The sequence below is a fragment of the Danio rerio genome, chromosome 9 (genome assembly GCF_052040795.2).
Source record: "Danio rerio strain M-AB ecotype USA chromosome 9, GRCz13ab, whole genome shotgun sequence".
Taxonomy (NCBI): domain Eukaryota; kingdom Metazoa; phylum Chordata; class Actinopteri; order Cypriniformes; family Danionidae; genus Danio; species Danio rerio.
This window is the reverse complement of record NC_141029.1, coordinates 2962181-2989761: the sequence shown is the minus strand read 5'-3', so window position 1 is coordinate 2989761 and position 27581 is coordinate 2962181. Positions and strand designations below refer to the sequence as shown.

Here is a 27581-nt window from a genome sequence, read left to right as displayed (position 1 = left end):
CACATTTCTAAATAATAGTTTTCATAACTCATCTCTAATAACTGATTTATTTTATCTTTGCCATGATGGCAGTAAATAATATTAGACTAGATATTTTTCAAGACACTAGTCACTATTCAGCTTAAAGTGACATTTAAAGGATAACTAAGTTAAATTTAAGGTAATTAATTTGTAATCGTTGGGTAATGATTTGTTTATTCAGTTGCCAATCGATAAAAAATATTGCTTAAGGGGGCTAATAATATTGACCTTAAATTGGTTATTTAAAAAGTAAAAACTGTTTTTATTCTAGCTGAAATAAAACAAATAAGACTTTCTCCGGAAGAAAAAATATTATAGGACAGTAATTCTCAAACTTTTTTCATCAAGTACCACCTCAGAAAAGATTGTTCCTCCAAGTACCACTATAATGACCAGTATTGAAATACAATAGCGTAGTAGGCCCAGTAAAACAGCTACAGCTCTGCACAGTTTACAAACGTGGTAAATTAACTACTATTATTAAGAATATTTATTATTATCAGCCACTTTAAACATTATAAATATCAACATTAAGACTGTACTCTGCTTATATGTAAACAAAGAAACAAAGAAACAAAATATAATGTCAACGTTTAAATTAATGTGATTTTAAAGGTTCAATAAAAATGGTAGGTTACTGTCCTTAAAAAGAAAAGAAAAAAAAATGCTGTACTTAAATGTAAAGTGTTAATCTATAGTAGCCTATTTATCAAAACCTGGAAATGTTGCTTGGACCTCCTAAATAGGCTATATGTCATCATATTCATATTCAAACCATTTTTGATTAATTTTGAAACATATGTTGCTTGTACATGACATGTAGGATTCCTCTGCGTACCACTAGAAGGAAGCCTGCGTACCACTAGTGGTACACGTACCACAGTTTGAGAACCACTGTTATAGGAAATACTGTGAAAAATTCTTCGCTCGTTTGGGAAATATTGGAAATTGAAATAAAAAATTACAGGAGGCCAAATAATTCTGACTTCAGCTGTATATTTATATTTTTGTTTTATTTCTATTATATTTTATGTACACCTCGGACCATTGCTTGTTGATTTTACCATCAGGTCAATGATGAATTGGAGGGTTTAAAGTTTCAAAACAATAAAAGTGTAATACAGCTTTAAATAAGCATTAAATTAGCATTTTTAAATACATTAGAATATGTTGTTTATTTATAAATTTTTTGTTTTACAAAAAATACTACGACTTACAGAAAACTTTGACTACAAATTAATAAAAATTTAGACTTATCATTAGCCATTTTGTATGTAGACATACGGTGACCCAAAAACACTTCTTAAATGTCACTTAAAAAATGTTTTGTGTTTCACAAATAAATAATAAATATAAAAACATTAGGCACTTGACTTGGATTTAATGACTGCAAAAGTGAAACTGCTATAAATGTATTTGATTTTGACTCAACTGATAATATATATATATATATATATATATATATATATATATATATATATATATATATATATATATATATATATATATAAACAGTTGAAGTCAGACTTATTAGCCCGCTTGTTTATTGTTAATTTTTTCCCCAATTTCTGTTTAACGTAGAGAAGATTTCAACTCTAATAACTGATTTATTTTTATCTTTGTCATGATGACAGTAAATAATATTTTATTCAATATTCTTCAAGACACCTCTATACAGCTTAAAGTGACATTTAAAGGCTTAACTAGGTTGATTAGACTATCAAAAAGTTAGCTTAAGGGGGCTAATAATATTGACCTTAAAATAGCTTTAAAAAAAAGATTTAAATTGCTTTTATTCTAGCCGAAATAAAACAAATAAGACTTTCTCCAGAAGAAAAAATATTATCAGACATGCTGTAAAAATTTCCCTGTTCTGTTAAACATAATTTGGGAAATATATATAAAAAAATAAATAAATAAAATAATTAAAAGGGGGCTAATAATTCTGACTTTAGCTGTATGTGTGTGTGTATGTATGTATATATATATATATATATATATATATATATATATATATATATATATATGTATGTATATATATATATATATATATATATATATATATATATATATATATATATATATATATATATATATATATATATATATATATATGTGTGTGTATATATATATATATTTGTGTGTGGTGTAGAAATATATAAAAACAAATCATTTAAGTAATAAAATAACAGAAATTGAGATAAAACGATGAACTAGAAAAACTAGAAAAATATTTTATTTTATATCGTACTACAATAGTTAAAGTTAAGGTAATTAGGCAAGTCATTGTGTAACAGTGTTTTGTTTTTTTGTAGACAGTCGATAATTTATTATTTAAGGGGGGCTAATAATATTGACCTTAAAAAGGTGTTTAAACAATTTTAAACTGCGTTTGTTTTAGCTGAAATAAAACAAATCAAACTTTCTACAGAAGAAAAAATATTATAGGAAATACGGTGAAAAACTCCTCGCTCTGTTAAACATCACGTGGGAAATACTTGAAAAGTATAATCTCAACTGCATCAGCTGGATTTTGCAAGGCCAGAGATGCTGGAGGATTCTGGGAAACGGCTTGGGGAAAGGTGATGATCTGGTGGCCCGTTTCAATCTGCCCCGCTCCGCGCACCTGACTTCACGCGCGGCTATTACAATATTCAGATTACCGTGCGCTGGAAATTAATTGGACTAATTAACATACAAGTAAATGATGATACCGTTAACACATTTCATTAACTCAAACTGTCATTTCATGTTCGGCGTGCTCTCTGTATTGCATTACAATGAATTGAATTCATTAAATTATGCAAATGAAAGGTGGCAAGCAACGGACGGCTCCATATGAACGCTAATAGACTGTTTTCTGCCAATCTGCGGTTAGATTCCGGAGCATGTGAGCCTTTATTCACTTTGATTTGGTTGATTAAAGATTTGAAGTGGATTATGTGTGGCGGCCTGCAGCTATTTCATATGAAACCATACTATAGTAAACACATATCAGCTATAGATTACAATTAACCATAGTTTACTGTGATTTATTAGAGCGTATCAGTTCACTATAGTTAATACTACAGTATTAATACAGTATTCATTAACAATGTGTTGGAAATACTATATGATATACAGTATAATACATTTTACTATAGTAAGGTTCATATTTATTACATATTAATATTTAATTATGTGAGATATACCCTATAGTGGTTGTATTACTATAGTAACTATAAAGTTACCATAATAGATTAATTCAAGTACTTTACTATAGTACACTTCAAAAACACTACAGTATTTACGTATTTTTTGTCTCTGAGGTGTCAGATCTAAAACACTATAGTATTTACTATAAATTACCATAGTATTTTCTTTTTTATGTGGGATGTCAGTTCTAAAACACAGTATTTACTATAAATGACCGTAGTATTTTTCTTTATGTGGGGTGTAAGTTCAACAACACTAGTATTTACTATAAATTACCATAGTATTTTTCTCTATGTGAGGCGTCAGTTCAACAACACTACAGTATTTACTATAAATTACCATAGTATTTTTTCTCTATGTGGGATGTCAGTTCTATAACACTATGGTATTTACTATAAATTACCATAGTATTTTTCTCTCTGTGGGATGTATGTTCAAAAGCACTACAGTATTTACTTTACATTACTGTAATATTTTTCTCTATGTGTGGTGTCAGTTCAACAACACTGTAGTATTTACTATAAATTACCACAGTATTTCTTCTCTATGTGGGATGTCAGTTCAAAAACACTATAGTGCTTACTATAAATTACTATAGTATTTTTTCATATACTACACTATAATGTTTTTGAACTGACATCCCACATAAAGAAAATACTGACGTACTGACGTTTTAGCAACTATACAGTGTATTATACAACAATATACAATCAGTTTACTGTTGTCAAATTAAATTATATGACCTTATTTATTGCAGTTGTTCTTTTCAGCGTTATTATTATTTCAGGTCTGTTATATACAGAAAACAGTGGATTGCATGTTCGCCTCACAGCAAGAAGATTGCTGGTTCAAGCCTCAGCTGTGTTAGTTGGCATTTCTGTGTGGAGTTTGCATGTTTTCCCTGTGTTGGCTTGGGATTCTCCCGAACACATGTGCTATAGGGGAATTAAAAATAATAAATTCTTCGCAGTGTATGGGTGTTTTTCAGTACTGGGTTGCAGCCATAAGTACATCCGCTGTGTAAAACATATGCTGAAATAGTTGGCGGTTCATTCCGCTGTGGCGACCTCTGAAATAGAGACTAAGCCGAAGGAAAATGAATACAGAGAACAACTAAAGTGTGCTTTAAAAACTAAATGACTAGCATTTTTGTATAATGTGAGTAAAATCACGATATAAACAAACAAACAAGCATACAAATAAACAGTAAATGGGCAAAATAATAAACGATTTATGGAAATAACGAAGAAAAAAAGGCTGAATCAATTTCCACACGCACTTCTGAACGTACAAAAAGACAACAGCAAACAGTTAACAGATGAAATGCGATGTGCTTTTAATATATGAGCCCCATCCAGAGGAAATTGCCGTAAGTGTGCTCCTAAATTGAAAATGAAAAACACATGAAAGGGGAATTTTGTTCATACTTGAGCAAGTTCAAAAATAAACAACACATTTCATATGCAATTTAAAGGGGGTGAAACGGTGGGGTTGACGCTCTTCACGACGGCTCTGTTGACATATTTTAACACCGACTGTCGACGCATGCATTCCAGATGAGGAGGAGTATCAGAGACCATGCGGGCAGAGATGCCCTGGTCTGGACCTGCTGCTGCAGTGACATCTACTGGACTTCACACACACACAGGAGTTGAAAAGAGGTTCATCTTACAACACTTCATAAAATATATCCAGCGAACAGAGGGGGAGCGCGGGGCACAAAGTGACGTGGGGTTAAATGTAACACGGAGTTTTACGGCATTTGCTCATGCCATAACATGCTTCCAAGGTGTTCACCACAGTGTCAGCAGATGTCTTCCTGCCAACTGAAAAAGTTAAGCAAAATAGGGTATATGCCGACCTAGTGTTTTCCCATACTGATTAACTTCCGGTGACCTGTTATTGTGATTTTTTTCCATTTTATACAGTTCCTTATACAGCATCGATGTTGTAATGTCATTAAAATACATCCAGTTAAATAAACTTTGGCATTCATTTAGTTGCTCAAGCGTAAAACGAGACAAAAAGCTGTTTACTCGCACGCGCCCGTCAGAATCGGCAGGCTAAGTTAGCGCAGAAGCTCTATTGAAATTACTAGGGTAAAATAAATGCTCATATTATAAAGACATGGCGGGGGGAATGTAATTTAATGCAGTGCTTCTTGTACAATCTGAGACCCACTTTATATCGGGTATCACTAGGCCAGTGGAGATCGCTGATTTTTAAAGAAAACAGACCTTAAACGCGACGATTTTGCAATGGTAAACAGTTAACCGGAAGTGATTAACCCAGGTAACCGGCCAATTAAAAGTCCTATTAGCATGCTTTGGCATTTACCTTATTTGAATGAGATACACAGAATAAACCATTTATGCAGCATAAAAGTATTTTTATTACAGTCAATATTTTTTAATTTAAAAAAATCTGTTAAATTATGAAAGCAAAATCTTGTATTGTTGTGATCGCCGTCTTCTAGGCTAAAAGATGAAACCATTTTGAAAGGTGTAAAAGCGCAGTGACTGCCAGCTAGTTTTGAGGGAAGCATGACACAGTGGGGTTAGTTGTATCAAACTCTAAAAAACATTTGAGTTATTTATTTATCCCAATGGTTAAGTTAAACATATTTGGTGCTTTGTTGGGTTATTTTGAACCTTTATTAGGTTATTTATTAATAACTCAACCAGTTGGGTTAAAAATTTGAACTTCAACGCTCAACTGATTTAACTGACGCAGATTATTATTACTGCTGGCGATATTTGAAGAGAAGTCAGTTTTGCTGTGTGCAGATGTGTGCATTAGTGATGTGTGACAATAAGACAAGTGACCAGCAGAAGATCATGTTTAGTCATTTTAGTGTGAAATAAACAGCTGCCCTCAAAAGTGGGCATTGTACAATATAGTCCGAAGCTTTCCTGACAAAAACAACAACAAAAGAGACCAAAAAATAAAAATATAAAAGTGACATGTTAAGATGCTATTTATAATGAACAAAATCAGACTTCACCAAACTAAGAAAAAGACTTGGTTTAAAAATGCATTTCTGGATCACCGTGACAGAACAACAACCCTTTATCAAATCCGAAAAACACAACGAACAAAAATAAAATAGTGTTTCATCATCTGCCATTAACCCCTCTGGACCTTCTCAATCAAACTCATGTGAAGTTGGTACAAACTTGGCTATGGAGACCTTAAAGTCCCCAACACACACATACACACACAAAAATAAATTGGCAACGGTAGTCAAACTCGGTAGATAAAGAGACACGATAATGATGATTAGCTGAAGGAATAAAACCAGAAAATTGAAGAATAATCCTACAGTAGCACACAGAAACAACGCCACACTTGTACATGGACTGACAGAGTAGGAGCGAGTGCGTCATCCCTGATGACCTGCTGTGGATAAAAATATATATATAAAAAAAAAAAATCAAGGGGAAGAACAGATTTATAAAAAAAAAACTTACAAAAAAAAAAAAAGATAAAGAAAATAATTTTGGGGGAAATGGGTAAAATAATATAAATATAATAATTGGGAAAAACTTTTTATAAAAAGCATTAAAAGAAAATAAGACGACAAAATTCGGGGAAAAAATAATATGAATAAATAAAAATCTAAAGAAAAAATAAAATAAATAAATCGGGAAAAATAATGTAAATTAAAGAAATAAAAATTTTGGAAAAAAATAATATAAATGAAAAAAAAATCTAAAGAAAAAAAAATGCAAATAAATAAAAGCCTAAAGAAAAAAGAATTAAAGAAAATTAAATTCAAGGGAAAAAAATAAATAATTGGGGGAACGAAACCTGCGGGAAAAATAATATGAATAAATAAAAAAGTAAAGAAAAAAAAAATGGGGGAAAATAATATAAATAAAAAAAATTCTAAAGGCAAAAAGGGGGATAATGATATACATAATAAAAAAATCTTAAGAAAAAAAGAATTAAAGAAATAAAATTCAGAGAAAAAAAATCAGGGGAAAGAAAACTTGGAAAAAAATAACATGAAAAAAAAAATCGGTGGAAATGAAACCTGGGGAAAAATAATATGAATAAATAAAAATGTAAAGAAAAAAAAAATCAGGGGAAAATTAATATAAATGAAAAAAAATAATCTAGGAAAAAATAATATAAAAAAATCTAAAGAAATCTTTTTTGGGGGAAAAACCTGGGAAAAAACAATGTAATTAAATAAAAATGCTAAGAAAAAAATGGGGAAAAAAGGGAAAAAATAATATAAATCTGTGTAAAAAATTATAATTGGGGAAAAATATGAAGAAAAAAAAAATTTTTCCTTGCAACCCTTGCAAAATATTGCTAAACTCCTATGAAGATTGATGCCTCCAGAGATTCGCGACGATAAGAAATAAAGGAGAGGAACTGAAAAACTGCTTCATCCCACAGTTCAGGCAGTGATGAGACAAAACAGTAAAGGGCTCAGATATTTCCCACAATGCACTGCTTCACACCCCTCTGTAGGCTGTTATTAAACGTACATAATGAGACACTCGGAGCTGCTCGTTTGGTCCTGAAACACAGTTCTACATATTAACGCAAAGCATCGGACGAAAAAAACGATTCATTTTTTGTATTTTTTTTTTTAATATATGTATTTATATCAAATTCAATTTGGCAAACTACAAACCGCTTCATCTCATATAAACGATTCTTGATGATTCTACAGTCCAGTTCTGTAAAAAAGTAAAAGCCGAAGGGAGCTGATCCTTAGAAAAGCTATTGTGGACGCCACAAAATCCAGATTACAACGTATATAAATATCATCTCGCTCAAAAAAACAAAAAAAAAAAAAAACAAAAAAAAAGACTTCATTCGCCACAAATTCCTATTGAAAGATTTGATCAAGTTGACGAAGTTATGTTACATAAAATGCTTTTAATTACATGATTGTTTCATAGTTCCCCACCACTGTTACGCCCCTCCATTTTCAGGGTCTTCACCTACACCAAATAAAACTACACAACATAAACGCAACGCAGACATTTAAAGACACCTTCATGACTGCCAACAGCACGACGGCAGCTTCTCTGAACATATTTTTTACTTTTACATCCTCCTTCTCATGTGGAGAACACACAATATCACGCCAAATGAGAAACTGCCTATCCATAAGTGGAAATTCTGTCGTTACTCTGTCCCTGAACAAAGTAGTTCCAATTTACAAACCGGTTTGAGTTTCTTTCCTCTGTTAAACACAACAAATGCCATTGACTTCCACAGGATTTATTTCTTCAACATTCTTCACAATATGTCGTTTTGTGTTCAACAGAAAAAACTCATGAGCGCAAGTAAATATTAAGTTTACTTTTATTTTGGTGAACTGTCTCTTTAAATTGTTACATTTCCATTGATAGTGTGAGAAACATATATCAGTTATTATTCCGTCCAAACAAAGCTCATGAGGAACAGATATTAAAAATTCCTTCCAAGCAAAGCTCACAAGGAGCAGATATTTATTTATTTTCTGTCCATTAAAAGCTCGAGGAACAGATATATTTAATATTCCGTCCAATCGAAGCTAGTGAGGAACAGATATATTTAATATTCCGTCCAATCGAAGCTCTTGAGAACAGATATATTTAATATTCCGTCCAATAAAAGCTTGTGAGGAACAGATATATTTAATATTCCGTCCAATAAAAGCTTGCGAGGAACAGATATATTTAATATTCCGTCCAATAAAACCTTGCGAGGAACAGATATATTTAATATTTCGTCCAATAAAAGCTTGCGAGGAACAGATATATTTAATATTGCTTGCAATCAAAGCTCGTAAGGAACAGATCTATTTAATATTCCGTCCAATCGAAGCCCTTGAGAACAGATATATTTAATATTCCGTCCAATAAAAGCTTGTGAGGAACAGATATATTTAATATTGCTTGCAATCAAAGCTCGTAAGGAACAGATCTATTTAATATTCCGTCCAATCGAAGCCCTTGAGAACAGATATATTTAATATTCCGTCCAATAAAAGCTTGCGAGGAACAGATATATTTAATATTCCGTCCAATAAAAGCTTGTGAGGAACAGATATATTTAATATTCCGTCCAATAAAACCTTGCGAGGAACAGATATATTTAATATTCCGTCCAATAAAACCTTGCGAGGAACAGATATATTTAATATTTCGTCCAATAAAAGCTTGTGAGGAACAGATATATTTAATATTGCTTGCAATCGAAGCTCGTAAGGAACAGATCTATTTAATATTCCGTCCTATCAGAGCTCGCGAGGACCAGATATATTTAATATTCTGTCCAATCAAAGCTCACGACTACATTCAAAAATGCAAAGTCAACATTCTTGGCATTAGACTCACATGAAGTTAAACAAAAAATAGGTTATATGGCAAATAGAAAACAAGTTGTGAAGAGTTGTAAGACATAAGGATTTTTACTGAATAACTACTTAAGTTTGTTTCTCACACAATTAAGTCATACTGACTTTTTTCTGGAGTTTGACAGATGTAAAAAAGTCATTAAAAATGGAATAATTGCCAGTATAAATTAAAGAACTACAATTATATCATCATGATAGCTTATTTTCACCGAAGAATGTAAAATAATGCAATTCTTTAGCTCACAATTCAAACTTTTTCTCATAGTTATGCACATATGTCGCACAACAGATTTAAAACACTCACAATTGGACGTTTTAAAATAATTTGAGAGCTAAACCGAAGTTCAACATCTTAACGAAAGATACATTCGATTAAACAGAATAGGAAGCTTTTAAATCGCACAGTATAGATTATTATTTTTTGCAAATTAAAATTATAACAATATTAACATTAGTAAACAATAATAAAGCAATTACCTCACAATTGATGGCTGAGGGTCAAACTCGCAAGATACTAAAGGGATAATTCCCCCCAAAAATGAAAATAGACTCACTCAAGATGATATAAAGTTTAAATTAAAGGTATTCTGAAAAATGCTGAGGGGGAAAAAGCAGCCAATGACGTCGATAGCAAACAAAAATACTATAGAAGTCAAGGTTTCCCCCCAACATTCATCAAAATAGAGAGAATTTGACTGTAGCAAAAACAATAATAATACTAACAATAATAAAGCAACTACCTTACAATTAAGGACTGAGGGACATACTTGAATATATTTATAGATAGATCACCCAAAAATGCTAATTTACTCACTCAAGTGGATCTAAATCTTTATGCATTTCTTTCTTCTGCTGAATAAAAACAAGATACTGATGAATGTTGAAAAAAGCAGCCATTGACGTCTATAGAGGAACAAAAACACTATGGAAGTCAATGTTTTCCATTAGCATTAGTCAGAATAGACTAAATTAGATTTTTGTTTTGCAAATAATAATAATAACTATAATAATAAAGCAGTTACCTCACAATTCATGGCTGAGAGTCAAACATGCAAGATACTAAAGGCATAGGTTGCCCAAAATGTTTTAATTACTCACTAAAGTTGATCTAAATCTTTACGAATTTCTTTCTTCTGTTAAATAAGAACAAGATATTGTGAAGAACGTTGAAAAAAAGCAGCAATAGAGAAACAAAAACACCATAGAATTCAATAGCTGTTGTTTTATATCTTCCTTTTTCAGCAGAAGGGAAAAGCAACTCATAAAGATTTAAAACCACATGAGGGAGAGTAAATAATGAGGTAAATGCCATTTTTGAGTGAACTAACCCTTTAACACAGAACTAAATATAATATGGTGGCAGAACTCCAACCTTTTACTCAATTATGAGTTAAATTTTTTTTGTATTGACTGAATTATGAGGTAAAAAAAGTCAGAATTGTGATGTATAAATAAAAAAAATGGCAAAATAATAAGATAAAAAGACGTAATTAATCCAATTGGCAGAACTTCCGTGCATTTTCAGAGAGAAATAACTGAGAATTTCCACTTATGGCTAAACCGTTTCTTCATTTTCTTAATCATCATCCACCCGTTTGTCGCCAGCGCTGCAAATCTTTACAAAAGCCATGATTAAACCCCGTTCCAACAAATACACTGAAACAGATGCTTGACACCCATGAAGAACTGGAGCTTTTTTTGTACACGACAGCTTATAATACAATATAAGGCATTTCAGTGTTGTATGTGAAATCAAGAAATAATGCTTCCCCCGTAAAAAGATGAACAAAACCCCCAATAATTCTATATTTGTAAAATATATATTTATATCTATATATATGTGTGTGTGTGTATGTATATATGCATTCACTTAAAGGAGGGTAAATATGCAAAAAGGTATAAAAAGCAAGGTGTATATATATATATATGTATATATATGCATGAGCGAGGAATCGAAAATGAGGTTGTGGGAGGACAGGATGTGATGTCGTACGGGAATGTTTAGATTCGGTTTCACTCGACGGCGTCACCGGCGGACACGGAGACTAACTGAAGAGGAATTTCGGTGGCGTTTAGCGGGTCCTGTGGGCTGGAGGAGGTGTTGACGGTGGCGTTGACGGTGGCTAGACCCTGCATGCTGCCCGGCTGGATGTTGGTGAGGATGAGTGTGGTGCCGCCGGCTGTGATGATGCCATCCGAGGACACGCCCCCGCTGGAAACCACGCCTCCGCCCTTTTTGTTCTGGTGCGTCTTTATGTGCTTGGCCAGATGATCGCTGCGCATGAATCTCTTCGAGCACTCCGAACACACAAACTTCTTTTCTCCTGATGACGGCGGCGAAATAACAAACAGTGTAAATAAGAGAAAAAGAAGAGCATATATATATAGTTGAAGTCAAAATTATCTTTTTTTCCCTTCTTTTTTTAATATTTCCCAAATGGGGTTTAACAGAGTTAACAGTATTTCCTATAATTTTTTTCTTTTTCTGGAGAAAGTTTCATTTGTCTCGTTTAGGCTAGAATGAAAGCAGTTTTTATTTGTTTAAAGGTGCTGTATGCAAGTTTTTGACTCCTCTAAGGCAGTGGTCCCTATCCCCTGGGATCAATCAGTACTGGGCCGCACAAGAATTAATTATCTTTAAGTTGGCAGATAAAGTAGCTGCATTTAAAGCCATACTGGATTTGTGGTGACGGTGCGTGAACAGGTATTTTGGACTTGCATGATATGTGTGTGTGCAGGCGCTCACAGGCTGTTTCACGAGCACACGCAAAGCTTGAAGGTAAACAAACAACGGCTTATCATAAGTATCTTATCAATAATTATTTACACGGTTGGCATTAAGATGAACATATAAACGTGATCTGACTAATTTCTAGCAGCTAAATGTGTCTGGAAAAATATTCAAAGGCTTTTATTCTCATAAACCGCGCGGACATGAATGCGTCTGACTGTTCTGACTGGCTAAAGCAGACGTCTCACGTCAGCACGTTCTAGACGTGCACGCGCTCCTTCCGGCAATCTTCCTTCTGCGTTTACACAGCGCAGCATTCCAGCCATTAATGTTACAACTTCTATTTCCGGAAAATAGCCTAGACAAATTTACCAGTATTTTTAAAAAGGCCCTGTTTAACATACACACCTTTTCCAGAACACAGGAAATTTTCTGGAAAGGTCTGTATGTGTGAAAGGGGCTTTTGTCTGCCATTACCCCCAGATGGGACCATCTAGTTGCAAAGAATCAAGCTCAGGGCTCGCATTGATTTAGCGTCAAAGTATTCATTTCTTAACAAATAAAATAAATGAGTACATCCCCTTTTTGAAAATTAATACTTTTAATAATTTAACAATATAAATAATATAATTTGCTAAAACCATTTTAATAGACAGGTATTATTCATAAGAGTGTGGTCACCTCAAATTTTTAATTACAGAAAGAAAATTAATTTAAATATATTTTTATTGTTATTTTACAGCTAGTTGTTAGTATTTTCTAGATTTTTCCTGTTTATTCACATTTTATTCAATATTTTTCACTGACATTAGTTCTGGTTTTGGCACTGACTAGTCTAATGTATATCCACAAACATAATAATGTAAAGCCTCCAAAAGAAAATATTAATTTAAAAGAGAAATCTTGTAAGGTGTGTACTCATTTATGCACAGTACAGAGCACAGTATGCATGTTCGCAAGCGTGTGTGTGTGTTAAAACCACCCAGTTACAATTTAACAGTCACTTTATATGTGTTCATCTTTGAAATTAATGGTAACATACTAACATCTAATGCAACAACTTACATTATTAATAGTATAACTTTATATATTTGCATTTAGTTCAGCAATACGCTTTTTCTCCTCTTTTATTAAGAAAAGAAAACACTGAACAGCACCAAATGAAACATTTTTCCTGCATAAGTGTGTGTAGTTGTTTTTACAAAGTTTATGTGCTGTGCTCATAGTTTGTATGTGCTTGCCACAATGTTCTCAGCAGCACCGTTACCTTAGCAACACTCTAATGTCAAACCGAGCGTTCCCAATCATCCACTAATGAGACTCCATATGTATATATAGACATTGCTTTAGACGGCAGCTGCATATATAAGCAAGGTGTCTCGCTATGTACATATATATATATATATATATACTGTAAGTCAGAATTATTATCCCCTGTATACCCCCCCCCCCCCCCCCCCCCAAAAAAAAAAAACGGTTAAAAAAAATTAAAACAGCTTTTATTGTAGCTAAAATAAATAAATAAGACTTTATCCAGAAGATAAAATATTATAGGAAACACTGTGAAAAATTCCTGACTCTGTTAAACATAATTCGGGAAATGTTAAAAAAAAAAAGAAAATTCACTACAGGACTAATAATTTTGACTTCAATTGTGTGTGTGTGTGTGTGTGTGTGAGCAAGAAATAGTACCGGTGTGTGTTCTCCTGTGTCGCTGTAATTCATCACTGCGCGTGAACCTCTTCCCACAAAACATCCAGGTGCAGACAAAAGGTCTCTCTCCCGAGTGCCAGCGCAGGTGAGCTCGCAAGTGGGACGTCTTCCCGTAAACCTTCCCACAGCCGGCAATATGGCACACGTGCTGCTTCTTCTTGCCCATGTTAGATCCCCTGAAACACATCGTTACAAACGCACAGTCAGGATGAAAACATAAATCACACACAATCTTTAATGAAAACATGAAGTCACGCATGTTGTGCTGAGTGTAGGGCAGCACAATATATTGCTTCAGCATCGATATCGTAATGTTCGTATACATAATTATTACATTGAAATGTAATTTTTTGAGTGGATTTGTGTATTTATGAATCGCCTTTTGAATTTACGAATTAGATTTGTGCATTTATGAATCATTTTTTGAATTTACGAATTGGATTTGTGCATTTATGAATCATTTTTTGAATTTACGAATTGGATTTGCGCATTTATGAATCGCCTTTTGAATTTACGAATTAGATTTGTGTATTTATGAATCGTGTTTTGAATTTACGAATTGGATTTGTGTATTTATGAATCTTGTTTTGAATCTATAAATTGGATTTGTGTATTTATAAATCGTGTTTTAAATTTACAAATTGGATTTGTGCATTTATGAATCGTGTTTTGAATTTACGAATTGGATTTAATCGTGTTTTGATTTAATGGATTGGATTTGTGTATTTATGAATTGTGTTTTCACTTTACGAATTGGATTTGTGCATTTATGAATCATGTTTTGAATTTAGGAGTTGGCATTGTGTATTTATAAATCGTGTTTTAAATTCACGAATTGGATTTGTGCATTCAGAAATAGTTTTAAATTTACGAATTGGATTTGTCAATTTAGAAATAGTTTTAAATTTCCGAATTGGATTTGTCAATTTAGAAACAGTTTTACATTTACGAGTTGGATTTGTGTATTTATAAATCGTGTTTTAAGTTTACGAATTGAATTAGTGTATTTATAAATCGTGTTTTAAATTTACAAATTGGATTTTTCAATTTAGAAATAGTTTTAAATTTACGAATTTATAAATCATGTTAGGAGTTTTTGAATTGGAATTGGATTGGATTTTGAGTCGTGTTTTGAATTTACGAATGGATTTTGATTCTTGTAAAATGTGTTATTTTGTAAATGTATTTTTTTTTAGACTGATCTGGCTCCATAGTCTCGCTACACTTGTTTGGTTTACTTTTGGTGCATACCCGAATACGAATACTGCTTTCAAACGTGCCTAAACGAACCACATCAAAAAGATAAACAAACGCTAGGACGTTTAAACCAAAGTAAGTGAGCTAGATGAGAAAATACCCTAAGATAATGAAACAAACTTCTCTGTGTGCGTTTCGTCTTACCTCCCGCCTCCCTCTTTGCAGTTGGGGCAGGTACATGCGACCCTGCGCAGACGTTTGCCCTCCTGGCTCAATGCCTCCATCTCTTCCTCCACTAAACGAACACGAAGGTGAGAGAGGTCATTGGCATTCAGCGTAGAGCTACTGTCCAGAGGCCACTCCTCCGAATCAGGCTCCTCCTTAATCTGAATATCTATAGAGTATAGTATGATCAGCGTTACACTAACAGCACTGCACTGAGTACTGCTAAACACAACTGCACTCTCGAAATGTCACCATACAGGATTATTCTGTAACACTTTACAATACTGGACATGTAGGTAATGTATTTACTAACATGAACAAGGTTTACACAGCATTTATTAATTGTAGTTCATTACTAAAATTAAATGTTGTGCTTGTTTTTGCACTGTGAGTTAATAAGAGCTATCAATGAATGACTTTATATTCATCAACTAACATTAACAAACATGAACAAATACATAAATATATGCTAGGGCTGCACAATATATCGTTTCAGCATCAATATCGCAATATGATCATTCACAATAGTCACATCGCAGGATATGCAATGTTGAGTTTGTATCACAATTTATCAATTTCACGCGTTTTTAAAAGCCTTCGATTGTATAATGACAGTGCTTCCCACACACAGGTATATTAATGACCACCCAAGTATACTTAGTTTAACTGTATTAATTTCTTTATTCTGCTGAACTCAAAACAAGATATTTTCAAGAAGAGCTGCATTGATCGTTAATAGTTTACTCGTTAATAGTTTACCCCACCACAATCTTTTCTATGATTCAACCAACTATATTTTCAAGGACAAAAGAGAAGCATAGTAGGGGCACACGTCTTTACATTGCTTTCTACATGTTAAGTTAGGTCAATATCGTCTGTGCAACATCAGACAGCACTAGTGAGTAGGCATGGGCCGGTATAAGATTCTGATGGTGCGATAACCTTGGATAAAATCATCACGGTATCACGATTACTGCTAAAATATATTCTTTTTAATAGTCTGGGTAACAAAACAAACTTTTTTCCTCTTTGAAAACAATATATTTTATTTTTTGAAAGATTTATATTTTGGAGGAGTAAACATGTCAGGCTAAATAATTGACTTCTGCTGTCTTTGTTAGTTTCAAAAACACAGATTTCGTTACAATTTAAAACAGCATCTTTGGATATCTTCTCTGCTGGAGATACGGTTGTCATAAAAAACAAAAAAGTAAATAAAAAATCTTAAACGTATCTTAGGAACGGTATTACAGAAAATTTGGGTGGTTTTAAAACCTTAAATTTTCCAAACCGCAGTATACCTTGAAAACGGTGATCATCCCATGCCTACCCATGAGAATAGTACTATATCGTTTTATTCAAATCAAGCAGTGCGTACAGGGCCGGTGTTAGTTTTGAATAGTGTTGATTTTAAATGCAATAAATCTGGTAATATAAAGCTTGTAGTAACGGTGCTCATAATTAGTGGGTGTGACTACATTTTTTCCTAATTTTTTTAAGCAAGGAGCATTAGTGCTATTAAGCAAAAAGGTTAATTTCGAGCCCTGACATTGCGAAATCTGTGCTGAAATGATATATTGTGCAGCCTTATTTGAATGTATGCTTTTTTTTCTAAAGTGACAGTATTTAACTACCCCTCTTTTTAAAACTATGTTCTACAGAAGAATTACGCTATTTATTCCAAGCAAAAAAAAAAAAATGTGATTTTCATTTAGACCAGAGTTGTGCAGCTCTAAACTCAAGAATGTCAGAGCAATGTATATAGGAACAAATAATACTATAAAGTTTTTTCTCTTTCATTCTTCAGTATATCTTCCTTTGTTTTCAACAGAATTTTTTTTTTTAAACAGGTTTAGAACAAGAGGAGAATGAATAAATGTTTAATTTTTGCGTGAACTATCCCTTTAAGACCCTTCGGCCTCTTTAGGAGTCCAGCTGCAGTACCTCCGGTGCTGTCGGTGTCCTCGGACTGCTGGAACTGAATGCCTGCCTGGCCCACAGTGTTAACCGTCACCGACTGCAGATTGGGCATCTGTCCTGAGCTCAGGCTGACCGGTGTGCCACCCTGACCCAGAGATAGCGTCTGCACCGGGGCCAGAGTTATCTGCTGGGTTGGAGCCGTCTGGAGTTGAAGGTTCTGGAGATTCTGAACTCCCTGCACCTACATGAACAAATCAGGGCATAAGCGCACATATTTAATTTAATCCAACATTTTCAACACACAACAAAAATTAAGCATTCAGTGCCAGAAGAGCAGTGTCGAAACATTTCCATTTCAGACAAATGCTTTCTTCTGAACTTTCCCTGCATCAAGGGGAGCTGGAGAACATCTCAGCCTTTTTCAACATAGTAATAATTAGGACTGGGCTAATAAAACAGTATTTGGTGACCAAACACTATTGTCAATATCAATAAAAAAAAAAAAGTTTGGTATGAAGCGCCATAGATTTATTTAAATGTGTCTGCTGAGCTCACACCTTGGAAGGATGGCTAAAGAGCTTAGGGTTATTTCAAATCAAGGTGCACGCATTGTTTGCACAAATAGAGAGCAATGCACACATTGTGTGCAAGCAGCGAGCATTTTCCAGGAACATCAGCTTTCCAGAATGCCGCGTGTGCACTGCAATTCATTTAAGTAGAACCAATCTGCTTCACTCTTTGTGTAAAATATTCATATTTCAGTAATAATGGCAGACTAATTACCTCAGACAAGCAGAGTTCCCAAACACTGCAGCGCTTTAAACTTCTCTTCATAAATAAAACTTATATCGAAACTGCGGCAATGGTTGGTCTGCTTGTCATCCTCTGAAAAAATGGTTAATGTTCACCTAATATGAGAGATGCCAGGGTAGCGCGAGCACAAAGCTCATTGAAATGGTGAAGGACGGCTTTTCACGTGCTTTTAGAAGTAATAAGTGAATGGACTCTGGTTGGGTTTCGTCATCGCCACCTCAGTTAAAAATAACACACCTGAAAATGAGCGCCGTGACAAGCAGCAGTGAGGAGATTGTAAATAAAAAGGATGTAAGGATGTAGCCAGAATGGCTTTTTGGTTTCTTTTCTTGTGCATCCCAGCCACTAGCACCCCATGTGAAGAATTTTTAAGGGGGGGTAATAGTCATTCAACTTTACAATTTGTAATGTTGCAATATGTATTTGAATAATGATGGTTAGTTCCTTTACTTAAAAGCTCATAATCATAATTTGTGTTGTTGACACAGTTTGAGGTTTACTGTATTAATTGTCATCATCATTGTCATCAACTGTACCTAATGCGAGTACACCCTGAGAGAGAAGAGCAGTTTCATAAACATCTGACAAAAATCTTCACATTGTTTTATATTTGCCATGGACAAAAAAACGAAAGGTGCCACTGGCATGCGCAAAGTCATAGAAAAGACGTGGGCTTTTCGTCTGGTGTGTGACCCCCTCTGTGAGATATTGTACAGGTGTGGATATATCTGTACCTAGGGCTTGTACCATGAAGCTAGATTAGCTGGCAAGCCAGTTAAGTTTCAGCTTAGTTTGCAAAAAAAAAAAAGGCTTTTAGGTGGCATAAGGGCAGCTCGGCTTAGCTGCTTTATATCCCATTCTCATGGGGTTTCAGCGTCAACGCTCGACAGAGGGCATGTCTGAAGTTGGGGCTGACGCGATCATCATAGCAGCGTCAGCCAATGAAATTAGTCAGCAATCGGCTACTGTCTGAGCGGGTAAATTTGCATACAGCGATCTGATTCGCTGACGCTTCCATTGGTGCTTGAAAAGTTAAGAAAGTCCCAACTTCTGCAGCGAGCAACGATACTGAAGAGGCACCAACAAATCCACAATGCAGTTCAGCAACGCCTGATGTCACCTATTCAAAATGATTAGGAAGCATTAAAGCTGATGCCCTATGTGAATCGGGCGTTATAATACTCTTCTACACATAATACCACACAAAGAGTGATATGAGCTACCTTCATGTGACCTAAAACACAAGATTGCTGCAAAATAGACTAAACCTTATCTGGCTGGCCTGCTAATCCTGCTTTATGGTACAGGCCCCAACTCTGCTACTCAGCTCTCCAGTGTATTCATATGGTTAGTTTTGTTGTTTTGGATGTTGTTGTAATGTCTGACCCCTGTGGAATGAGAAACAAATGGAGGAAGAAACCACACAAAGAAGGCGGAGCTTGAGAACACACCCACTGATTGCATTATCGCAACGGAGCAACAGTAGCTCAAAGTAGCTAACTCCAAGTTGACTTTGCTGAGTTGTTTTTAGAACTGCCGAAACAAACTTAAAAAATTTAAAATAATGAATAAATAAATAATAAATAAAATTTAGCTGGATTTTGCTCAAAATGTCAATTTTTACTTTAAATCAAAGTTAGCCAAGCACGGAGTAAATGTGAATTTTTTTTAGAAGTTTTCAAGTCCCATCTGTAAAACATTCATTTCTTAAAAAAAAAAAAAAAAAAAAAAAAACTGATTTATTTTGTTAGTGTTCTACATTGTAAAAGTGCTATAGAAACAAATATGAATTGAATGGGATTTTCCTTATGCTTTTATGTGATGGAAGAGAATATATCATTCTTTTTAAATAATAAATTGTCGATGACTGACACAATGCAAACCATACCTGGAAGGTCTGCCACTGTATCTGTCCTGACGGCGTGACGGTTTGGGCCTGGATGAGGAATGTTCCCGGGTTGATGAGCTGGATGTTTTGCATGGTCTGCTGAGCCTGAGCAGACGCCTGACCGTCAGCGCTCTGCAAGGGCAGCTGCTGTAACTGGATCACCTGCTGTCCTCCAGACACCTGCACCGCTCCCTGACTGAGGTATCCCGAGCTGTCCGTCTGCTCTCCCGCCACTGGCTGCTGCGTCAACACCCCAGTGCCGTCTATCGTGGTGGCCTGCGAGGACGACACTGAAGACGTGGTAGGCACAAACATATCAGCGGTCGCGTTAGTGCTGAGCGTCTGCTGCTGCTGTTCTCCTGCTTTCTCAGAGTTCTCAACGCTCTGATTGGTCATGATCAGCTGTCCGTCAGCTGTGATGCCCGTGGCTATGGGCTGGGCTCCCGACAGTCCCAGAGAGTCCAGATCCACGCTGTTTATGGGCACGAAGGTAATGTTACCCGGCAAGCCCAGAGGCACGTTTGTGACCTGCCCGCCGAACGCAGAGCTTCCCAGAGACACCTGTGGGATCTGGTGCACTTGGCCTGTCTGTGTCATCAGGCTCTGGCTGTTGCTGAGGACGTCGGCGGACGTGACGCTGATGGTCTGGGTGCCGTCTGGGAGGATCTGGATGTGACCCGTGGCGTCCTGCGCCATCGAGGCCCCAGAGAAACCCAACTGCCCGTCAGTCGTCTGCACCTGAGGGATGACTTGGTATTGGATGTTAGGCACTGCGCCGGCGGACGCGTCGGTCCCCGACGTGAGTAAAATGGGCTGGTTCTGGAGGCCCTGGAGGCTCTGGAGAGGAAGAACATACTGTCCGTTGGATGTGACGATACCCGTGCCGGGGAGATGCAGGACACCTGAATCATCCCGTACAGCTTCCCATCTTTCAGTTGAGCTGGTTAGCTGATCTGAGAGGTCTGCATTCTGGGGAGGAAATCAAAATGTTCAATGAAATCCATGCTAGGATGCTTTTTCCTCTGTAGATCAATTGTTTTGTTCCAAGAGAGGGATTACAATTGTTACAATGCTTATTTTTGTTCTTGGTGCAGTTTGCTTTCACATGGCGAAGTTTCTAAACAGACCAAAATAGTTCACTTGTGAGTCAACTCTCCACACATTAATCAGAAATTCAGGATTTATTTTCTTAGAGTCCCACAGATTCCTCTCAGCTGTCATACGTCGCTGTTTTAATTTATGATGAGGAGCAACAAGAAATTAGAAGTAAAAAGGTGCACTTTTATTTTGACACCCACAGACATTGTCAATAAATATAAACCAGAGAGGAAAGACTTCCTTAAACATGGCCTCATTATAGTTGACAAGGGTTGTAAAAATCGATCAAGTAAAACTATTAAAAAGTTGGTCAGAATTCAGCATTATGTGCTTACATTAGAGCTGCACAATTAATCGTAAAAAGATCACAATCTCGATTCGACCCCCTTGACGATCTTAATCCAGCATTTCTACGATTCTGTCAATCATATTTTCAAGTTCAGGAGAGAAGAAAAGGCGGCTGCACGAGTCTTTTCATTGTTTCACACACGTTGCTCAGTGACATGGACACCTCCAAATGATGTTGAATGCATCACATACTGTATTTATAAGGTATAATTCACCTAAAAATGTCATTTTGGTCTTCATATAATGATGTTTTCGCGGTCGGGAAATCACACGTGACGTAAACTGCTGACCGTGAGCTGTTATCACAGAAGGGCGAGTGCGCGCTCTACTTAATGATAGTCGCACGCGTGTCTACTTTAGTGAACAGAACCTGCAAATGTTGTGAGTAACAGGTAATAAAGTTGTAAATAATATTCAATTTGTGGCACATAGTGATCGTTTAGGAGCCGCGCGCGAAGTATAAACAAGCACTTGGCAGTCAAAATGAAACCGAAAGTGTGCAAGACATTTAAATGATCTTATTGCATTTTAGAGTTATGATTATGACATGCATTTGATATGTTTTTTCTTTCATAGCGAACAGAGTTGTGCATGAAAATAAATGTTTACAATGTCAGTATAACTACTCTACCATATATATTTGTTGAATGTAATCTGATAATGGAATATGTCTGATTTTACCAGTGATTAAATTTGTCTAATTTATGACAGCTTGCAAGCATATATCTCAAACATAATAATTCAACATCAGAATTAGTATAAGTAGAATAGAATTATTTATAGCAACCAGTAGACCTACACATTTTATTATCGATGTTGTGCCATATGTTTGTTTTTACCATATCTTTATTTTACATCTACAGAATCGTGATCTTTATTTTAAGCAAAAAAAAAAAAAAAATCGCGATACAAATTTTAGCCAGAATAGTGCAGCTCTAGCTTACATTATAGAGGGAAATAACAGATGAAGCGAGACTTCAGTCAGATCATGAAGCAGATCAATGTTGATCTTTCTTGAGGTGTCAGTGGAGAAATGAACAAAACAATAGGTTTAATACAAAACATCATAAGATAAAAATATGGAAAAAAAATATCAGATAGGAATAATCAGTCAATTTTCCTAACAGATAAACGCCACTCGTTTAATATTTCAGCATAGTTTCACTTTCGTATACAACAAAATACACTTTACCGGTGGGAATGACATACTGGCCTACTCAAATTTCTCTCTTCATACAGTGTAGTCATATATAGGAGCTGCACGATTAATTTAAAAAAAAGATCACAATCTCGATTCGACTCCCTAGTTAATCTTAATTCTGCCAATCATATTTTTAAGTTCAGGAGCAAAGCAAAGGCAGCCGCACAAGTTTTCACATTGTTTTACATGCGTTGCTCAGTGACATGGACATCTTCAAATGGTGTTGAAAGAGTCGCATACTTTACAAGGTACAATTCACCCAAAAATGTCATTTCAGTCTTCATGTAATGATTTATTTGCGGCTGCGAAATCACTTGTGACGCGAGTTGCTGACCTGTTACCAGATAGGGCAGGCGCGCGCCCTACTTAATGATGGACATGGGCGTGTCTACTTTAGTTAACAGAACTTAATAAAGTTGTAAATAACATTTAGTTTGTGGCACAGAGTGATCGTTCGAGAGCTACATGGGAAGTATGAACCGCACTAAGCAGTGAAAATGAAACTGAAAGCACGCACATTTAAATAATCATATCGCATTATAGAGTTATGATTGCGACAAGTGTTTAATATGTTTTTCTTTTATAGCGTTTATTTGTGCATGAAAATAAATGTTTAACAGTGTCAGTATAACTACTCTAGTCTATATAATGTTGAATATAATGCAAGAGGGAATCTGATAATGACAAATGTCTGATTATACCAGTGAATAAATGGTCTAATAATGTTGTCAATGACAGATTGCAAGCATATGTCTCAAACATAATAATTCAACATCAGAATTATGAATAGTTGTATTCTGATGTCATCGCTTTACTGTGCATTAATGACCAGGACAAATTTAAAGTTGCGATTCTCATTTTAGCCAAAATTGTGCAGCTCTATCATATATATGCCTATTACTAACTATAATACACTGCAATATAGCCTGGTTCGTCAGTTTGTTGTATTGTAATGCTTCTCACAACAATCGATCAGCTCCAGAATTCATTTCAATCGAGCCGAGACCACCACATTCAGGCGGTCTCGGACCGATTGATTTGGTGCGGATCAGAGCGTGATTGCTGGATTTACATTTGCCAAACGAACTATCAAAGTACAACGTTGTTCACGAAACAAACTCTGAAGCAGAGTGATTGTAAGCAAAATCACTACATGAACTAACGAACCAGGCTGTATCTGAGTGTATTATGGTAGCCATATGAATGACCATACTGTATGAGAGAGAAATACGAGTATGATGTCATTCCTACCGGCAAATATGTGTTTCATGACGAATACGAAAGTTAAAGCATGCTGAAATATTACCCGAGTGCGGTTTATCTGTTAGGAAAATTGACTGAAATTACCATCTGATAACTGTTCCATATTTTAATCTTATATTATTTTGTATTAGGCCTGTTGTTTTGTTAATTTTTGCACTGACACCTCGAAAAAAAAAAGACCAACATTGATTTGCTTCATGATCTGACTGCAGTCTCGCTTCATCTGTTAATTCTCTCTGTAATTCCAGCCATTTTTTGGTGGGGCAAGTGAAAATGTTAGCAGGGCAAGTAAAAATATGATTGGGCCAGTAGTAAAATCCTTAGCTTGAACACTGCAATGCATGTCCAAGACATGAAAAAAAGAAAATAATAATTTACCTTCTATATTGAAAATACGTCATTTTGTGTTTTTTTTTCACCAAATCAGTGACATAATTTATGAATTTGATAATTAAGGAGATAAAATCCTGTAATTTTTTAAGCAATTTAGTAGTTTTGATTAGGACTGAGGTTGATTAACAGATTTATGTAAAAACAATTATCTTATGCATTTTTACAGCAGTTTAACTTGGTGGATTGTATTGTTGATTTTTTTTTTTTTTTTTAAATCAAAGCATTTTCTCAAAATAAGGTTTGTCAGAAAAAAAATCATTCTGCTAGCTGAAAAACAGAAAAAAAAGATATGGCAAAATTAAGACTCAAATCCCCCGAAATGGATGAAAACATTCCCCATAGTACATAAGGGTTAAATAGTGTGGCTTCTGATTATGGGGTAAAGTGTGTTTCATATTCAGACTTTCTGCTCAATAATATATAGAGGTAAAGTTGGTTTTATATTAGGATATTCAGACATTCTCCTTAATAAAATTATTTCAGAAAAACATTCTTTGCAAATTCTAAATAGGGAAATCATATAAGCAGCAAATGACTATCAAAGTACAACATTGTTCACAGTGAATTGGATAGTGTTAATGTTGTTTAGAAGTCATACTCAGATATAATATGATAATAATGCTAAATGGACGAATGTGCGAACATAAAACCAACTTTGCCTCTAATAATAATAATAATATCACTTCAGAGTTGTCAGTTCTAAATGGGGAAATCATATTAGCAGCCACAAAGTATCAAAGTACACCCTTGTTAACATTCAAATAGTGCTTACGTTGTCGAATATTCAAAGTACATTATAGGGATCCTGTCACAAGTTCAGAAATGAACGGCTGTGCGAATATGAACCCAACTTTACCTCAGCCATATTACTTCTTTAAGTTTATGGTATAAATACACTCCACACAAAGCAAACACGCCCCGGGCTTGTACTCAAACATATGTAAGAGGGTTATTTAAAGGTGAAACGGTGTAGTTTCTGACTTACCACCCCAGCTGAAGCGTTATTAGAGCTGGCCCCGTTCTCTGCTCCGGGGGCGGGCGAACCGAGGCCGGTGCAAGTGGCGGCGAGCAGGGCGAGCGGCGAGGGCTGTCCGTCCTGCAGATGGGCGGGTTTAATACATGAAAGGGGGTGGCCACACAGGAAGTACCAGTGTTTTAACAGAACAAAGTGAAAACTTCACTAAAGCACATGCATTAGAGAATAAGAGAGGAGAGGATTTGATGCGATTTTTACCTGCTCCGCGCCGCCGCCGTCCTGAGCGCTGCTGCTGTCCGCCATGACTCCCGCTTTCACTGGCCCTTCAGGCGCTTAAACACACACACAACAATGCTAAAACAAGCATTAGAGAGTGACTGCAGCACGCGGGTGTTTCATCGGGTGCCACACAAGCGTTTCGGCGGCTTATAGATAGATTTAGCTCCGTATTTATTTGCTAAAACTCTCTCAGATTCACCCGCCTGCTAACGTTAGCCTAGCTTAGCACAAACATAGCCTGCACAAAGATTCAAAGCGATCGTTGTGTGCGCTCCACAGATGCTACGTACCGGTCATTACGTGAGCTCTTTCCTGGAGATTGATGGTTGGCTTTTTTTACACCGCGAACATGGTTGTTTTAATCGCTGCTTGCGCTCGCTTTAGTCCAGTTTGTTTTTTTCTTAATTTGATTGACGGCGGGGCTTCCACTTCGCCAACTGCGTCACCAGCAGGAAGTCCCGCCCTTCGTCTATACTCTCATTGGAGGGTCGCTCGGCAAGCTCAGCTTGTGATTGGATGGGCGGGATGTCTGTCATTTTGACCGGGTTGCTTCCTATGTTTCCTTGTCCCTTACACAAGTTTTGTAGGTGAAGATGTACAGTGTGATGGAGAGCAGGGTTTGCTTTATTATTGTGTTCTAAACGTTTGCCTATTTAGACTATCATAACAAGCAGACCTACTTCATGTTTAGGTTTTCCTTTTTCTCCCCCATTCATAAACATATCAAGAATACTAGATGTCTTTGCTTCTGTTTCAACAAGCAGGGAAACTTGATGATCCATCACTTCTCATTGTCTTGTAATCAGCAATTAAGAGGTTTGTGTTTAAATGTGAGAGGATACTTGAGCTCTGTCAAGTGTTTCTCAAGTAACAGGAGTGATTAATGATATTCAGCCCTTTCTCAATGAAGAACACAGCAGCATCTTTATAAAAGATGAGTCAGAGATGGGTTTATAAAATTATGAAGCCGATTTGTGTTTTTTTGCTTCAATATTTTTAGGGGGGAGGGGGGCATAGAGTCTGCCAACATTAATGTGGCACGTTAAATACAGATTCTTTTATTTTTTTAAATTTATTTATTATTACATTTATTTTTGTAAATATTGTGTAGTGTTTGGCAGGCCAACACACACATCCAGACATGCATATATTAGTTGTATGTATTTTTTTTTGTCAGAATGATCCTTGTTTCCACATCCATCTGCAAAATCAAAAAGCCAGAAATAACTTGAAGTAACCCAAATATAATTATTTTTACTAAATAAAAAGAAATGCATACATTTACTAAATAAAAAATATGCAATGAAATTATATATACACACACATATATATATATATTTCGTAATCACTGGCCACTTTAATAGGTACACCATACTAGTACCAGTTTGGACCCCTTTTTGTCTTCAGCCCTAATTATTCGTGGCATAGATTCAACAAGGTACTGGAAATAATCCTCAGATTTTACTCCATATGGACATGAAAGCATCACGCAGTTGCTACAGATTTGTCTGCCGCACATGATGCCAATCTCCCGTTCCACCACATCCCAAAGGTGCTCTATTGGATTGAGATCTGGTGACTGTAGAGGCCATTTGAGCACAGTGAACTCATTGTCATGTTTAGGAAACCAGTCTGAGATGATTCACGCTTTATGACATGGTGCGTTATCCTTCTAGAGGTAGCCATGAGAAGATGAGTACACCATGGTCATAAAGGGATGGACATGGTCAGCAACAATATTCAGGTATGCTGTGGAGTTGACATGATGTTCAGTTGGTACTAATGGACCCAAAGTGTGGCAAGAAAATCTCCCCCACACCATTACACCACCACCACCACCAGCCTGATGGATTCATGGTTTCATGTTGTTGATGCCAAATTCTGACCGTAACATCTAAATGTACAGCAGAAATGGAGACTCATCAGAGCAGGCAATGTTTCTCCAATCTTCTATTG

At 35.6% G+C, this 27581-nt stretch overlaps 1 protein-coding gene across 6 annotated transcripts; it reads right to left on the bottom strand.

Annotated features, from left to right (window-relative positions):
- Window positions 1-6051: 6051 nt before the first annotated feature.
- On the bottom strand, window positions 6052-26072 carry sp3a (sp3a transcription factor). Of its 6 annotated transcripts, XR_015498893.1 has the most exons (9): window positions 25916-26072; window positions 25605-25678; window positions 25356-25466; window positions 20068-21036; window positions 17391-17607; window positions 15426-15615; window positions 14004-14200; window positions 9341-11904; window positions 8093-8922 (listed from the first exon to the last, which is right to left on the bottom strand). XR_015498893.1 is itself a non-coding variant. In XM_087266658.1 (8 exons), the coding sequence occupies exons 2-8, from the start codon at window positions 25647-25649 to the stop codon at window positions 11594-11596; spliced, it is 2040 nt and encodes a 679-aa protein (XP_087122784.1). In that variant the 5' UTR covers window positions 25650-25700; window positions 25916-26072; the 3' UTR covers window positions 6052-11593.
- Window positions 26073-27581: the final 1509 nt, after the last annotated feature.